At 51.4% G+C, this 17,900-nt stretch overlaps 1 protein-coding gene across 3 annotated transcripts in view; it reads right to left on the minus strand.

The window, feature by feature from the left end:
* TSPAN11 (tetraspanin 11) overlaps positions 1-17,900 on the minus strand; it is an 80,034-nt gene that overhangs the window by 32,379 nt on the left and 29,755 nt on the right. For all 3 annotated transcript variants that reach the window (XM_040642046.1, XM_040642047.1, XM_040642048.1), the window contains exon 2: positions 13,550-13,644. In XM_040642046.1, coding sequence (XP_040497980.1) covers positions 13,550-13,633 — 84 coding nt within the window. In that variant the 5' untranslated portion in view covers positions 13,634-13,644. The remainder of the gene's footprint in view (positions 1-13,549; positions 13,645-17,900) is intronic.

A 17,900-nucleotide genomic window follows, 5' to 3' on the forward strand; every position in this document is an offset into this window, starting at 1 on the left:
CCCACCGCGTTCCGGGCACTTATTATGCACCACCTCATGCAGTCCTTCAAGGAGCCCGAGACAATAGTTTGGTATCCACTTCACAGAGGAGGAAATCGAGGCATAGAGAAGTTAGGACACTTGTCCGCAGTCACACACCTAAGCAAGTTGCAGGAACGGATTTTCAATCTGAGGCTGACTCCCAATTCCGTACTTCTTTTTTTTTTTTTTTAAAGATTTTATTTATTTATTCGACAGAGATAGAGACAGCCAGCTAGAGAGGGAACACAAGCAGGCGGAGTGGGAGAGGAAGAAGCAGGCTCATAGCGGAGGAGCCTGATGTGGGGCTCGATCCCAGAACGCCGGGATCACGCCCTGAGCCAAAGGCAGACGCTGAACCGCTGTGCCACCCAGGCGCCCCCCAATTCCGTACTTCTTACCACAGTGCTACTGTGTCCCCATGAGATGCGACGCCCTTCCTCCCCCAGTACTGGCTCCTTGGGCTGGTGCCCGTTTCCCGGTAGGGCACTTTTATATACGTCCCATTTCAGCCCTACGTTTGCCCATGTGGGGAGCACGCTGGGGCTTCTCATCTACAGATGACAAAACTGGGGCCCACAGAAGAAAGGCCAGCTGCCTGAGGTCCTGCCTCTGGTTCGGGGCAGTTGAGGGCAGCACCAGGGCCGGGACGCGAACTCAGAGCCATGCTGCCTCCCCCACCACTGAACGGACGCATGCTGCACAAGCTGGAGTCAGTCTGGGGTGGCAGGAGGACTGGGAGAGATTTTTTCCTCGCTAACAGTCCCATTCTCTTCCAGGCCCGAGAAGGGGACAGGGACAGGGCACTGCTGACTGGCAGGTCAGGCAGATGGCTCCCTGGGAAGGGTTCCTGGGACACAGAGCTGGGGAGGCTCTCTTGCCCGGTTCTTTCTGCACAGAGGCTGAATAACCCTTTCTGTGACTTGTATGCTCCCCAGAAGCGTGTGTGTGTGTGTGTGCGCTCAAGGTGCCGGACGGGGCAGTATTAAGGTGTCTGTGAAGGGTGTTGGTGGGGAGCAGGACCCCTGGGACCTCTGACCATCTGTGCCTTCTGCTTCTGGGGAGACAGACTTCTGTCTGGCCCCTAGTCTCCCTGCCTCACTTAAAGGTGGGTTCTCTTCCTCAGGTAGGTGGCCGATCTCCCTCAAGGGTGTCAAAAGCTACACAAGTCCCACGGCTCGGTCCATGCACGCTCATCCTGCAAGGGGTTCCCATCCGTTCCGGAATGACTCTGTGTAACCCACGCTGTCATTTCACAGTGTCTGTTCCCGGACTCAGGGGCGTCCGCTGAGCAAGCAGCAGGTGGTTGCCAGTGTGTAGCATGCCTGAGGCACCAAATCCCGCAGCTCAGCCTCTCTCTTCCGAGCCTCCGGGCAGTTCTGTGAGGGAGGGGGCGGGGTGGGGGGGCACGGAGCTGTTTTGCAGATGGAGAAACTGAGGCTTGGAGAGAAGAATGTGCTTGAGGAAACAGCATGAGAAAGCTCCAGAATTGAGACTGAAAACCAGGTTTTCAGAGGGCCGATTTAGGACCCTGTCCTCGGATTCCGCAGGTTGGGCTGGGTCGGCTGTGCTGCTCACTTTGCTCTTAAAATCTGTCTTTCTTCCAAGTGCTTTTTATCCTCCTCAGCACCTCCAGCAGGTAAGGGAAACAGGTAGAGGGACATCACAGAGCGCCGCTCCAAATGGAATGGGAGAGGCTAATGCGTGTCATTTCTTCAGTTCCACAATGCACATCTCCCCCACCCATGGCCACCCTCCCCCCGTCTTCACATCTCTACACTGAGATACATCTGACGATTATACTTGGCTGCACGTTTTCTTAGTGGTACAGAAAACAACGGCGTATCTCACTGTGGGATCTTAGATTCACGAAATCCTGGACTACGGTAGGTTTTGAAATTCTCTGTGAGCAAAGGCTTCCTCTGGCCTGTACAGCCTCCACGACCAGGGAGGGAGTTCCTGAGTCTGGCTCAGGGGAGCTGCGTCAGGCGAGGCTTTCCAGCAGAAGAGCCTGCACATATTCTCTCCCTCCCCAAGTGTGACTGAAGGGCTTGGGCGAGGGTCCCAACTTTGCATAGCTAGCTGTGTCACCTAAAGAGAGTAGGTTTCTTCATATCTCAAATAAGGGGGCTGTATCGGACTCGTGATTCCCAGCCTAGAACCACCAAGGACTCCTTTGATTACTTTTTCCTGTGGATCTTATAGTTTGAAGGCTTTTGCCTACCAAATACAGTGCATTAATTAATCATTCATTTCTCATTTTTTATTAATCAGAAGAACACAAGACTGCCAGGAAGAGATTCTGAGCGGCATGAAACAGTCACCACTCTGCACTGATCTGTTAATGGGTGTAGTCTCTTTATAGAAACATACACATTATCCATTACCCATTAGGTTTGTCAACCCCACAGGCTGAGAATAAGATTCAGGACCCCCCGTCTGGGCATGTGTGGGCTTGACTGGGGACACTTCGTCTGTTGGGGGACATGGAACCAGCTGAAAATCTGATATAAAGCTTTGGACACTTTGGCCAGAGAAAGCCACGTAAAATAATGTATTCAGGTTTGGGGTTTGAAGTCTAATCTTGTAGCACGCAGCGAGCCCTGGTGTAGACGGGTCTCTAAGGAAGGACTCCTCCACCTTGACACCCAGAGAAGGTGGCATTTCTCAGCCTGGGTGCACCATCTCCTGGGAGTTCCATGAAACCTAAGCCGGACCCCAGGCTAAATGGGATCTCTGGGAGTGGGACCCATCCAAGTGGCTCTGGAGAACGGCCGTGTACCTTCCGTATTTAATGGAGGGTCAGAGTGTCCTGCCCCTCCCCCCCAGGAGGTGGTGCTGTGCTGAATCTCACAGAGGACGCTGCTTCCTGGCAGCTTGGTGGGGGGTGGGGGGAGCCCTGCCCTGCCCTGGGTGTAGATGCCTGGATAGCTCCTGACATTTGCTCAGGACTTGAACTCCATCCTTTCCCCTGTCCGTGTTAGGGTGTTTGCTTTGAGGAGCTTTGAGGTTGAAGCTGGGGTAGTGAGGAGCAGAGTTTCCAGTCCAAAGGGATGAAAGACCTACTATGAAAAAAGGAAAAACAAAACACAACCCATGGGGCTCCCAGGCGAAGGAGTCGGGGGCTGTAAGAAATGCAGCCCCGGGAGAAGAGCAGTATTGATCTCACTCATGGAGGGCTGCTCTCTTGCCAGTCACAGAAAGGGCTGGAATCTTGTAAAGCAGGGAGAGCCCACAAGTCAGCCAGGGTGGCAGCAGGGTCTCCAGCCATAAGGGAGGGTCTGGAAGCGATCTGAAGGGACCCACTGCCCTGACTGAGATCAAGGGAACACATTCATACTCGTTCTGATGTCCATGGGGACACCAACCCTCCCCTGGGGTGTCATATCCGGTGGAGAAGTTAGTGTCTGCAGAGGACACCGAGAAGAACATGCCATCAGGAACAAGAGGGTTTCAAGTCCTCCAGGGCGTCTCTTGTTTGGGACTTGGTCAGCTCTTTAGAAAATAATCCTGCATCTGGACAGGAGCAGTGAAAGCTGCTAAATGTTGGAATGGGTCACCAAAGGACAGTGGGCCTAGGTTCCAGCCCTGGCTGTGTGCCTGCCTCAGCATGTGACGGGGTACCAGACACTTCACTTGGCTAAGCCTCAGTTTCTTCATCTGTAAAATGTGGCTACGGGGTAAGAATATCTCTGAGGTCTCTTCCGTGGGGTAAAATGTTCCCATTAGTACCAGAGGACAACCTTCTGCTGCTACTGCTCCAGCAAGATGCTTCCAGACCACCGGCCCGTGGCTATCAGTCCAGCTGTGCGGACACTGCCTAGATCGGCAGGAAGAGCAGTGGAAGGGGAGCTGCGAGGAGGACTGGTGGGGGGCGGGGAGAGATCCGACCCCGGGGAGCTACTTTGACCGCTATGTGCACAGAGTTGATTCAACAGTATTGGGCTCTTTACAGAAACGGTGGAATATTAACTACATTTTTCAAAACTGTAGCCTGTAGCCGATTAGCCAGAAAGGCCCGCAGAGGGTGAAGCTGGCCTTCTTGCCAACGAGGAGCCGGCGGTTCAGGAGGGGCACGGCAGGTCACCCACACCTTGTAATTTCAGGAACTTCCAATCTACAGAAAACGTCGCCAGGATGTTGCTCGCGTCATCACAGGAGCAGGGAAGGGTTAGTCTGAGCAGCCACACGTGGCTGGGCCCTGACAGATGTCAGGCAGCAGCACCCCCGCCCCCCCAAAGAGCGGGCAGAGAACATAAAAGTAATTGCAGATTTTCTTTGTCAGGCTAGGCTCCTGAAGGGTTTCCACGCTGGTATCTGGGGGCAGGACCGGTGGGGGGGGAACAGAGGCCAGGCCTGGGGGGCTCTCAATAAGGAAGGGTCCCCCAGGCAAGAGTCCCCTGCCTTCAGTGGGAAGGAAGCCCATGACACAGGGAGGCAGGAACACACAGGGTGGCCGTGCAATTCACTGCTGTACGTGTTTGCTGGGTGCCTCCTAGCTGCCCAGCTCCACGCTGGACTGGAAAGGTTTTGGAGCGGGATGTGTGTTCGCCCATTTAGAGCCACACTGGGAGCTCCTTCTCCCCCGGGTCAGTCTCATCGGGGCACCACCAACGGCCCAGACCGTAGCCCCCAGGGTCACTATGACCTCCTTGCTCTCCTCCCAGGGACAGTGGTATGTGGGTCCCCAGCCGTCCTCCCCACCCGGCACCATGTACTGTTCCGGCTTTGGCTCCCTGCCTCCCCACCCCTGCAGCATAAGCTTCCTGGCCCCTGCTCAACCCAGGGGCAAGTGTGTCATGCTTCCAACGCTGAGCCACCAGGCAACGCCACTGAACACCTGCCCAGGCTAGCTAGCCCCCAGAGCATCCAGCCCAAACTCCAGCCTGAGCCTCATTAATGACCAACACCCCCCAGGGCCCGGCCAGCGCTCCTCCCAGCAACCCCCGCCCCGCCCATGTCTCTGTGGCCTTGCTAGCAGTTCCGACTGAGCTGAATCTTCAAGGCTTTCTGTTTCAAGGAGTTTTTGTCTTGGTTCTTTGGTTTTAAAGTGTCCTTGGTAAGGGGCGCCTGGGTGGCGCAGTCGTTAAGCGTCTGCCTTCGGCTCAGTGTGTGATCCCAGCGTTCCAGGATCGAGCCCCGCATCGGGCTCCTCCGCTGGGAGCCTGCTTCTTCCTCTCCCACTCCCCCTGCTCGTGTTCCCTCTCTCGCTGGCTGTCTCTCTCTGTCAAATAAATAAATAAAATCTTCAAAAAAAAAAAAGTGTCCTTGGTAAAAAAAAGATCACAGCACAACTTTCCGTCTCTCCACAGAGCAATCTACCTTTGTGACAAGAGCAGAGGTCAGGGGATTACTGAGGGTTGGAGCCAGGAGGGAACCTGTCTTCCTTCAAACCCAGCTCAGAGCCTGCAGGGAACCTGCCCCCAGTCTTGCAAATCATCCCGTCCTTCCCACGGCTTCCATGCCTTGTACGGGTTTCTAGAGTGATGTGTGTCACGGCGTATTGTGGTATTTGTCACTTCATCTGTCTCCCTTTTAGCCTCTTGGTGAGATCTCACTCGTCTTAGTGTCCTGAGCAGAACCCTACATAGGGTAGTGCCCAGTAGCTCCCTAGGAAAGGAGGAGGGAAGCAGGGAGAAGGGACAGAGAGAAGAAGCAAGCCTGGCCCCTTTTCTATTCTAGATGAAGAAACAAAGGCCCAGAGAGAGACGTGACTTTGCAAGGTCCCGTAACCAGCCGGGGGCCAAGTGGGGACTAGAACTCTGGAATCCTATGGGCCAGTGCGGTGCCTGTGTCACCAGCCAGGCTGCTGATCCTCACACGCCTCCTCTGCCCAGGAAGCAAGCCACCTTGCTCAGGGCTGTCACCGCAGGCTTCCTCCCTGACCGGTCTCACCCACAATGCCCCATGCAGACCAGATGGGCATCCTCCCGCCCCGAGTATGAGCCTGTCACCCAGCAGACCCAGACAGCAGAGAGGGGAGGGATGCCCTCAGCCCCGTGGGGGTCCTGTAACTTCAGCGTCTTAAGAAGGGGAGCAGCAGCAGGGGCCTGGGTGGCTCAGTCCTTAAGCATCTGCCTTCAGCTCAGGGTGTGATCCTAGGGTCCTGGGATCGAGCCCCACTTCGGGCTCCCTGCTCTGCTGGGAGCCTGCTTCTTCCTTTCCCACTCCCCCTGCTTGTGTTCCCTCTCTCGCTGGCTATCTCTCTCTGTCAAATAAATAAATAAAAATCTTAAAAAAAAAAAAAGAAGGGGAGCAGCAAGAAGCACCAACCACGGGACCCGTTGTGTCACAGACGACAGGTCCTGGGAGGCAGGCAGAGGCCTGTTCAGTGGGATGATGGTGTGGAAGTGAAGGGCCTTCTACCCCGGCAGGAAAGCGAGCAGAGGCTCTTCCTTTCTAGGCTCTCCATGGGAGTCCTTGAAATATGTCCTGAAGTCACCCCCACCCTGGCCGGGGCACGAGTCCTCCACCAACTCTGCGTCCTGTGTTGGCCCACGTCCCCCCTAAGGGATCCCAGCCAAGCCCCATGGGTCCCCAAGGGAAGTACCAATGCCTCAGACAACACCCCGGGGCAGCACAGAGCCTCCGGAGCAGCCGGCTCTCCCCCCGGCCCCGTTCTCCCATAGCCTGGCATAGCTCCTGGGAGGCTGGGAAAGTTTTGATTATTAACACAGCCAAGCAGCTAATTAAAATAATAAATTAGGGAACAACATTTGCAGGCGTGATGGGAGCTATAAGGAGTCGTGCAGGAAACGGGAGGGAAGAAAAGCATTTCTTAGGCACCACGTAGGGAAGCCGGATCACATTTTCTTTTTAGGGTCAGGGAGGAGGCATGAAAGTGTTGGCATGTCTGGGTCCTGACCCAGAGCTATACCCAAGGGGGCCTCCCCTGTCCAGTGAGATGGTCCCAATCAATACTGGGTTAATCGAAATGCAAGGGGTGGGGTGGAGTCAGGGATAGGGGGATGGTGAAGGATGAGGGGTCAGGTGTGGGTTGAGTGGTGGGGGCCGGGGAACCAGAGGCGGGGCACAGCCTGGGCACAGGAGCTGAGTATCTATTGTGGTGCTTCCTAAGTCTCTCATAGTCTGCATGTCTGAAAGCCCACACCATGGAAACACCCTAATTCAGGTTCAACCTTGAACCTTGAGGACATTTTGGATTCCAAGTAAGCATCAAAGCAGTGGGTCTACGGCTGTGATTATTGGTCTCCTCTCCACAGATGGGAAGAGCACTGGACTTTGAGTCAGAAAACCCAGAAGTGACAGGGGATGCTGCCAACCCCGTGAGCCTCAGTTTCAGCTCCACAAAACGGGACTGGAGATATTAAAGGGTGGTTGTAAGAACCAACGCAAAGTGTAAACTGATTCATGACCTTCGAATTGTGCAAGCACGGCACGGCTGACTGGGAGGCGGGGAGACAGGGTTTAAGGTCTCGTGGAGACCGCCCGGCCTGGTACGTGACCAGCACCTGCACCCTGCCCACGTCAGGGTGGAGGGAGGGGCCGTTCGCACCATCCCACTGCTCTGGGTTTGGAAACTTCGCAATGTAACCCATTAGGGCTGTGACATAAATCTGGTGGGTTGTAACCTGCATCAAAAAAACAAAACAAGACGCCACAAAGTACAAGAGAAAATAGATGGCATTGTGCACAGTAAGGGTAAGCTCGGTTTTCTGAACAATTCTTTCCATAAGCATTTCTTATGCTTCCACGTATTTCTTACATGGGCCATGATCCCCAGAGTCTTAAAGCCAGTGCTATGGGTACGGAAAGCGGGAACTTCGTCCACTCAGAGAGCTACACACAGTAGCCAAGCACCAAGTGTGTGTCAGAAACTGTGCTATGTTCCCAAATGTTCATCTTTAATTCTTACAGGTTTTTTTTTTAAAGATTTATTTATTTGTTTGAGAGAGACCGAGCACATGCGAGTGGGGGGAGGGGCAGAAGGAATCTCAAACAGACTCCCCGCTGAGCGTGGAGCCTGACATGGGGATCGATCTCACGACCCCAAGTTCATGACCTGAGCCAGAAAGCTTAACCGACTGAGCCACCTGGCACCCCTCATTCTTACAGGTTTTGACACTCCCGTTGACCCTACCAAATGAGTGAGGCTCAGTGAGATTAAGTGATTTGGCTAATGTTTTCGTCTGCTCAGGTTACCATGATAAAATCCCATAGCCGGGCGGCTTCAACAACAGAAATGTATTTCTAACTCTCACAGTTCTGGAGGCCAGGAGTCCCACGATAATGAGGTGCTGACTGAGGCAGTGTTGGTGAGGACCCCCTTCCCTGCTTACAGACAGCTGCCGCCCCACTCTGTGCTCATGTGGCCTTTCCTCTGTGCATGCTTATTGAGAGATCTTGCTCTTCTCTACTGGGAAGGCCACCAACCCTCTTGGATAAGGATCCCACCCTTCTGATCTCATTTAACCTTAATTACCTGCTCAAAGCCCTGTCTCCAAATATAGTCACATTGGGGTTCAGGACTTCAACGTATGAGTTCTGGGGGGGGGGGTCACAATTCCCTAGCAACTCATGTCCCATGGCAAATAAATAAGATCTGAATTTGAACCCTGACTTGAGCCCGAGTCTTCCCGGCATGCTCTGCTGTCTCACTAATCCACGTATGCCCCAAAGACACTGTGGAAGAGGACAGGACTCGGAGCTGGTGGCCTCGTACTAGGCTTAGGGGTGAAAGAGAGCTGGGCTCCAGCTCTGGGTCCCTGGGCATATTGCTCCCCCGTTGCACAGCGGGGCTCTAACAGAGCTGTCTGGGGCTGCGAGGGTGCTGGCATGATGAGACAGAATGAGGCAGCTGAAGGCCTGCCACGGAGGAAGCCAGCAACAGAAGTACACGCACCCTAGGGACACCGTCCGCTGATGCGTTCCAAGCACCTCAAACAGTGCCTAATACATATCAGGGATGGAGTTGTTGATTGTGTGATTACTGACCAGAATGCCGGGGTGTAAGCGCTAGCTTTCTTAATCACCACTGTAAGACTTCAGGCAAGATTCTGAACTGGGCGAGACTTTCCCTGCCTGAGGATAATGGCCAGACAGACCCTTGGGGTTGATGCAAGGATCGCATGAGATAATCTGAGGAAGGTTTTAATCCAGCCGTGGCTCGCAAACGCTAGGCATCATAACTGCTGCAAGAAAGGGCTCCTTCATCCTCGCTGTGCTGGGTTGGGACCGAGGTTGGCAAGGTGATGTATGGGGAAGGAACACTGTTTTGGGGGAGGAAGGAAGTTTGAGTGCTCACCCCAATCATACTAGCAAGGGCAGTCTGCCTCTCTGTCTGGTCTCACTGTCTATGTCTGCACAGGGCTGGGGGTGTAGCCGGGGGCGTTTGTGAGCAGGACATTGGCAGCTGTCTGACGGCCGTCCCTGATGCTCTGCAGTACAGTCTAAGAGGAAGATGGAGGGGTATGAGCGCCGACCAGTGTAGACACCGGCATCGCTGTGTGTCTTGGAAGACGGGCTCCGGTGGAGGGCCAGCAGCTGGACTCTGGGGTGTGTGTGAGGGGAACCCTTCTCTTGTGCGAAGGGACCCTCACCAACACGCCCCGTTCCTATGGAATTCTGGTAAATTCCCAGGGCCTTTGCGCACTGCCAGGTGTGTGACGTTGCGTTCAGCTGTGGGAGGAGATGGGCCAGCAGTCTGTTCTTTATCTACTTCCGAGGAGATCGCAACAGGTCCAGGGGACAATGCGGGACGCCCTTGGACTGAGACTGAGGCCTGAACATCCCCAAGCTGACCGTCTGTCATAAGGTGGATGAGGCTTGGCTGAATGGGTCCTTGGGAAGCTGGTCCATGTCCAGCCAGGCCCCCAGGCAGGGGTATTTTTACCCCAAAGCAGGGAGATCTATACGGGGAAGCTCCCGCTCACTGGTAGCCGCTAGGGTAACATGCTCGCTGCCCATCTGCCCACCACCGCCCCCACGTCCCTCCCCTACCACTCCCAAAGGAATGCGAACACTGAACAGACAGACTCCCGGTCCACGCTGGCTGGAAGGGCACCTGAAGGTGGTCACAGGCGGGACATGCAAGGTCAGGGCCCTTCCAAAGATATTCTGGGCTGAGCCCCTCACAACAGCCTTCTGGGCCCGCCAGCTATGGCCCTCTTTCTTCTGGTGCCCAGCAGGTGTTGTCTACACCTAGTGCCTCCTTCCGTCCCCACTACTCTCCCGAGAGTTCTCTCACTACAGCCACCAGTAAACCGTGTGGTCAAACCTAATGGCCTCTCTCCAGGCCTTAAAATACTCGATGTGTCCTCTCCCTTGAACACCCCTCCCCCGCTCCGTCTCCAGCTTCTGGGACACTGTCCCTCCTGGTTTCCCTCCCACCACTCTGACAGCCCTTCCCTCCAGCCTCCTTCAGGGATGGCTCCTGTCAGCTTGCCTGAGGCTGTCCTGGTGGGAGCACCGAAAGTCTCACATCTCAGGAGCTCTCTCGGTCAGGGCAAATGGGGCTGCTGTTGAGCCTAGACTCACCCCTGACCGCGGGGATGGTCTACACCTCCTTCTCGCTTCTCTCCTCAGTCTCCATAGTGTCCTAGTGGGTCCTTACCTGCTTCTGTGGCTGCAGCCACCATCTGGGTGGGAACAATCCAGACCCGTGAGCCAACTTCCCACAGGGCAGCTCTGCTCAGATGCCTCCTGGCAACTCAAACCCACCATGCCTCCAGCTGACCTCGCTGTCTGATGGCAAACTACTAGTCCTTCTGGTCTACTGCTGCCATGAGGGGCTTCACCACCCACCCAAAGTTCCATGTTTTCTTTCCTCTCAACCAGTTCATGATCTAATTGTACCTCGCAAATCCCCTGACTCTCTCCAAATATTTCGATCCCCTCTGTCACTCCCATGGTGCAGGTCACCACCCTCTCCTGTCCTGATCAGGGCCACGTCTAGAGGGAATGTCAACAGGGGTCATCCCTGGGTGAATATTATGGGTTGATTGTGCCCCCAAAAAGGTTTGTTGAAGTCCTAACTCTGGTACCTGTGAATGGGACCTTATTTGGAAATAGGATCTTTGCAGATGTAATCAAGTGACAATGAGGTCATCAGGGTGGGCCCTCAGCCCATACGAGGGGGGTCCTTCTAAAGAGAAGAAAATGCCACATAAAAACAGAGACATACAGGAAGAATAGTACAGGATGGCTGAGGCCGAGATTGGAGTCGTGCAGCACAAGCCTGAGAATGCCAAGAATTTCCAGCCACCACCAGAATTTAGGGAGAGTCAAGGAAAGACTCTACCCAGAGTCTTAGAGGGAGAATGGCCCTGATGACACCTTGAGTCTGGACTTCCAGCCTCCAGAGTTGTGAAAGGATAAATTTCTGTTGTTCAAACCACCCAGTTTATGGGGCGCCTGGGTGGCTCAGTCGGTGAAGTGTCTGCCTTCGGCTCAGGTCACGATCCCAGAGTCCTGAGATCTAGCCGTGAGTTGGGCTCCCTGCTCAGCAGGGAGTCTGCTTCTCCCTCTCCCTCTGCCCTGCTCATGCTTGCTCTCTCGAATAAATAAAATCTTTAAAAAACAAAACCAAACCAAACCACCCAGTTTACGATACTCCGTTATGGCAGTCCTAGGAACCTAAGACACTGAGCTGTGGGCAATTTTTATTTTCTTATTTATACTTTTCAGGATTTTAGGGATTCTCTGTAGTGGAGACATAGACTTTTATGATTGGGGAAAAACACATTCTTAAAAAAAAAATCCTCACTCAGAGAGGATCCTAAGCACTCTACTGGATTTATCTCTGAGAATCGAACTATCTGCACACACAGCTTACTGATCACATCGGCGTGACTTCATTAGTCCAGTGGCGTCATCAAGCCGGCTTTACTATTCCAGGAATCTCTTGCTCAGGAAGGTAAAAGTTGCAAATAAAATAAGTTCATTGTTCATTTCAGGGACTTTGCAAAGGACATGTAAACATACATCAAAGGATTCGACTTTTTAACAGACAGCATCAAAGGAGTGTCTCCTCTCCAAGGTCTCCCAAAGCCTGGCCTTGCTGTGCCCAGCAATCCTGAACTCCCGTGTCATGCTGGATCCTTCGGGGTCTTAACACACGGCCCCATGTCAAGCAATTTAATTAGTCTTGATGAAAGCCCCTGAACACGTAGATATAACCTATCTTTGCCTTTGCCTTTCTGAGACGTTTCTAACACTCTGTCAAGGGAGGGCCTTGCTTCCCAGGGGAAGCGGGGACCTCAGCTCCGCTCTGTCAGCAGGTGATCTGGTGGTGTTTGCAGGCCTTCTGCAGCTGAAGTGCTGCATTTACCGAACGCCTTCTATGTGCAGAGACTGAGCTAAGCACTTACATATGCCTTCTCAGGGCATCTGCTAATCGAACCGTTAGGAGATAAATTGAGGTACATTAAACATTTTAAGAGTTTCTTTGAGCAGAAATTGATTCCAATCAGGCAGCCCTGAGGCTAGACTGATTCCAATGTAGCAGATAGAAAGGAGCGCTGAGGAGCTTGCACCAAAGGAAAGACTTTTATAGCCGGAAGGGGGCAGGAATAAGGATGTCATACTAGGCAAACAGCAGGCTGGTTATTGCAAGGTTACTTCCCTTTAGGGGGAGGCCGGGGTCTAGCTGGTGGATTAGCTAACTCGTGCCCATCAGGCAATTCCTGATTGGCTGGTTTAAGATGCCATTTCTGGGCGAGCCGAGACTGTAATTAAGTCTCGGTTTCGTGACATGAGGCTTAGCCTTAAGTGACTCCGTTTGGGGCCTTTTGTCTTGTTTCTAACAAATCCCAGGCGGGTAAAAATGATTCCCATTTTGCAGCTGGGGGAAGAGACTCAGCCAACGTTAAGTGGCTTTCTCCAGGCGGCACGGTCAGTCACCAGCAGAGCCTAGCCAAGCCTGCTCTCCCAGCACCCTCCGGCCTCTCTGGGTCTAGGGAGATCGTCATACAAAATACACACATTCCGGTGTCTGCTTATTTTGGGGAACCGATGGTATTCTGCTCCCGATGACCTCGATAACTGCCTCAGGTGGACAGACTCCGCTCCTCCTGGAACACCTCACCGCGCAGGCTTCCTGAGGGGAGTCACTGTGGAGGCCGTTCCCACCGCAGCCGCCCCGGACGACGTGACTTGTGTGTCTCTGCCCCGGGCCTGGAGAATGTTAACCATGAAACGCAAATAGGCTTCGGTGGAAAACAGGCACTGATTTCAGGCAGGCACATTTTCCACAAGGCAGTGGTGTAACAAGTTAGCAGGGAAGGAAGAGGCGGACCCTTTGTACAGCCGGCGGAAACACAAAGCTCGTTGCCACGTTTGCGCATTCTGTCCTTCAGAGGCCATGTGGTCCGACTCCACGCCAACCTGCAGACCAGATTCTTTTCTTCCCCCTCAGTAGCAAATGTACATATTTGCTTTAAAGTAGGCAGAATTTGCCCACGGGTGGTCTTCGATTTGGAAGAAATTAACCCAAGTGGTGACTCACAAGGAAACAAAGGTGGTCTGACTCACTCCGTGCTGGGCCAGGGGATGCGTGTGCAAGATCACTTACCCAGAAGAAGAAGTTGAAGACGAAGAGTAAATACTTCAGGTAGACAATCAGCCAGTCGTCCTGCTCTGCCTTGTAATGGGCCATGGTTGCTGGGCCTGCAAAGAAGACACAGGGGGCTGAAGGGGGCCCCACAGGGAACCACCTCGCCCTTCCCAGAGCCAGAACTCCATCCTAGCCTGTTTGGCCAGGTGGGTCTGAGGCTGTGGGTATGTAACCTGGAGCAAAGATCAAGGAGATGCAAAGGCTATCGGGTGCATATTAGAGGTGAACTGCACAGAATTTTCTAGACCCTTTGGATCTCGGTTTTGCCCTTTTGCCATAACTCTAACCTACAAGTCTTCCTGCAGTAGGAAGTGTTCTTATTCCCATCCCTGTCTCATCAGGGCTGCAGGACACAAATTTACCTGGCATTCTGCATCATTTGAACGGGACCTTTGTGTGCACAGGTGAGGCATGAGCCCCAAATCTGACAGTCCACACTGGAAAGGACATCGGCCTCATCCAGCCCACCATGACCCTCCAAATGAGGAAGCAAGGCAGCAGGCCTAGTTGTGTGGCAGGAAGAAGTACAAGAGCTCTGGAGTCGGACTCCCTGGGTTCAAACCCAGGTCCGCCACAAGATACGCGAGGCTTTGGGCAAGTCATGCAACCTCCCATTCCTCGGGGTCCTCTTCTGTGGCAGAGAGAATAATGATGCCTACATCGTGGGCTTGTTTGGAAGAGTAAATGGGATGATCTATGTGAGGTGCTCAGCATAGTCCTGGGCACACAGCAAGTGCTCAATAAATGTTAGCTATTACTAGTAACGTGTGTAGCAGGGATTAGGACCCAGGCCTCCAGCCCCAGAATTCTTAGTGTTTGCCCTGGAACCATGCTTCCTCTCTTTGTCCTGCTGCCCCCTGCTGGAGTCTCTGGGAACCGTGACACCAGTGGGGTGACACTGGCAGGGGAGGTTCACTGTGCCCTCAGTCCTGTACTTTCTGCTTCTCCCAGGCTCCATTTCCCCAGGGCACCTGCCTGCACCCGCACGCTCGCAGAGTAGCTGCTCCTTGAGGAAATGGCTCTCTCCAGGAGACCTCCACAAGCAACGGGGTACTGTTCTTACTCACTTCCATCTCTTTCTCCCTCATTCCCCACCTCCGGCCGGGCCCTCCTTGCCACCGCCGTGCTCCTTTCCCTTGGCCGGTGCTGGGCCAAGCCCATATCATCATGCCTTTTATTTCCCTGCAAGCTCCTGGGCTCCTCAGACAGGGAGAGGAAGAGGGAGAGGAAAAGGTGGCTGTCTTATTTGGGATTTCTATTTGCAGAACTCCAAGAAGGTAATTTAAGAGTTTTATTTTTTTATTTTATTTTAATTTTTTAAATGTTTTTTTATTATATTATGTTAGTCACCATACAGTACATCCCCGGTTTCCGATGTAAAGTTCAATGATTAATTACTTGCGTATAACACCCAGTGCACCATGCAATACGTGCCCTCCTTACTACCCATCACCAGCCTATCCCATTCCCCCACCCCCCTCCCCTCTGAGGCCCTCAGTTTGTTTCTCATAGTCCATAGTCTCTCATGCTTCATTCCCCCTTTCTTTATCCCTTTCTTCCCCTACCGATCATCCTACTTCTTATGTTCCATAGATGAGAGAAACCATATGATAATTGTCTTTCTCTGCTTGACTTATTTCACATAGCATTATCTCCTCCAGTGCCGTCCATGTTGCAGCAAATGTTGAGAAATCGTTCTTTCTGATAGCTGAGTAATATTCCATTGTATGTATGGACCACAACTTCTCAATCCAGTCTGTTGAAGGGCATCTCGGTTCCTTCCATGATTTGGCTATTGTGGACAATGCTGCTATGAACATTGGGGTGCATATGGCCCTTCTCTTCACTACATCTGTATCTTTGGGGTAAACACCCAGTAGTGCAATGGCTAGGTCATAGGGTAGCTCAATTTTTAACTTTTTAAGAGACCTCTACACTGTTTTCCAGAGTGGCTGTACCAACTTGCATTCCCACCAACAATGTAGGAGGGATCCCCTTTCTCCACATCCACTCCAGCAATTGTTGTTTCTTGCCTTGTCAATTTTTGCCATTCTAACTGGTGTAAGGTGGTATCTTAGTGTAGTTTTGATTTGAATTTCCCTGATGGCTAATGCTTTTGAACATTTTTTCATGTGTCTGTTAGCCATTTGTATGTCTTCATTGGAAAAGTGTCTGTTCATATCTTCTGCCCATTTTATGATTTGTTTATTTGTTACTCGCGTATTGAGTTTGAGAAGTTCTTTGTAGATCTTGGATACCAGTCTTTTATCTGTAGCATCATTTGCAAATATATTCTCCCATTCCGTGGGCTGCCTCTTAGTTTTTTTGACTGTTTCCTTGGCTGTGCAGAAGCTTTTAATCTTGATGAAGTCCCAGTGGTTCATTTTATCTTTTGTTTCTCTTGCCTTTGGAGATGTGTCATGAAAAAGGTTGCTTTGGCCGATGTCGTAGAGAGTGCTGCTTATGTTCTCCTCTAGGACTTTGATGGATTCCTGTCTCACATCGAGGTCTTTCATCCATTTGGAGTTTATCTTTGTGTATGGTGTGAGAGAGTGGTCAAGTTTCATTCTTTTGCATGTAGCTGTCCAAATTTCCCAGCACCATTTATTGAAGAGACTGTCTTTTTTCCACCGGATGTTTTTTCCTGCTTTATCAAAGATTAGTTGCCCAAAGAGCTGAGGGTCCATTTCTGGGTTCTCTATTCTGTTCCATTGGTCTATGTGTCTGTTTTTGTGCCAGTACCATGCTGTCTTTGTGATCACGCTTTGTAGTACAGCTCGAACACGGCATTGTGATGCCCCTAGCTGTTGTTTCCTTTTCAACAGTTCCTTGGCGATCTGGGCTTTTCTGGTTCCCACAAATTTAAGGACTATTTGTTCCAGTTCTTTGAAAAATGTCAGCGGTATTTTGATCGGGATAGCATTGAAAGTGTAGATTGCTCTGGTAGCATGGACATTTTTAACTATGTTAATTCTTCGATCCATGAGCATGAATATTTTCCATCTTTTGTGTTTCTCAATGTCTTTCAAGAGTGATTTATAGTTTCTAGAATATATAGATACTGGCACTGACGCCTGGTTAAGTTAATTCCAAGGTAAGCATAGTTTTTGGTCTTATTGTAAATGGATGGATTCTAATTCTCTCTTTCTTTGGTCTCATTATTCTGTATAGAAATGCACTGATTTCTGAGCATTGATCTTTGTATCCCGCCACATTACTTGAATTGCTCTATAACTCTAATAGTTTGGGAGTGGATTCTAATCACATATAGAGGATTCTGTCATCTGCGAAGAGAGCAGTTTGACTTCTTTCTTTGGCCGATGTGGATACCTTTATCCCTTTTGTTGTCTGATTTGTTGCAAGGACTTCTAGTACTATGTTGAATAATAGATTAGGCGAGAAGTGGGCATCTTGTCCGTGTGTCCTGATCTTAAGGGAAAGGCTTCCAGCTTTCCCTCATTGAAATGATATTTGATGTAGGCTTTTTCATAGATGGCTTTATGAGATTGAGAAATGTATCCTCTTATTCCCACACTCTGAAGGGTTTTAATCAGGAAAGGATGCTGTATTTTGTCAAATGCTTTTTCTGCATCAATTGAGAGGATCATATGGTTCCTGAGTCTTTTCTTGTTGATATGATGTATCACGCTGATCGATCTGCGAATGCTGAACCACACTTGGATCCCAGGTATGAATCCCACTTGGTCATGATGGATAATCCTTTTAATGTACTGTTGGATTCTTTTTTTTTTTTTTAAGATTTTATTTATTTATTTGACAGAGATAGAGACAGCCAGCGAGAGAAGGAACACAAGCAGGGGGAGCGGGAGAGGAAGAAGCAGTCTCACAGCAGAAGAGCCTGATGTGGGGCTCGATCCCATAACGCCAGGATCACGCCCTGAGCCGAAGGCAGACGCTCAACCACTGTGCCACCCAGGCGCCCCTGTACTGTTGGATTCTATTAGCCAGGATCTTGTTGAGGATTTTGGCGTCCATATTCATTAAGGAAATCGGTCTGTAATTCTCCTTTTTGATGGGGTCTTTGCCTGGTTTTGGGGATCAAAGGTAATATTGGCCTCATAGAATGAGTTTAATTTCCTTCTGTTTCTATTTTTGAAATAGCTTTAGGAGAATAGGCATTATTTCTTCTGTTTGAATGTTTGGTAGAATTCCCCAGGAGGCCATCCGGGCCTGGAGTTTTGTTATTTGGAAGGTTGTTTATCACTGACTCAATCTCTTCATAATTGATTGGCCTGTTTAAAAAAAATCCAATTTCTTCCTGTTTCAGTCTTGGTAGTTTATAGGTTTC

This window comes from Ursus maritimus, unplaced genomic scaffold (assembly GCF_017311325.1).
Source record: "Ursus maritimus isolate PB19 unplaced genomic scaffold, ASM1731132v1 scaffold_26, whole genome shotgun sequence".
Taxonomy (NCBI): Eukaryota; Metazoa; Chordata; class Mammalia; order Carnivora; family Ursidae; genus Ursus; species Ursus maritimus.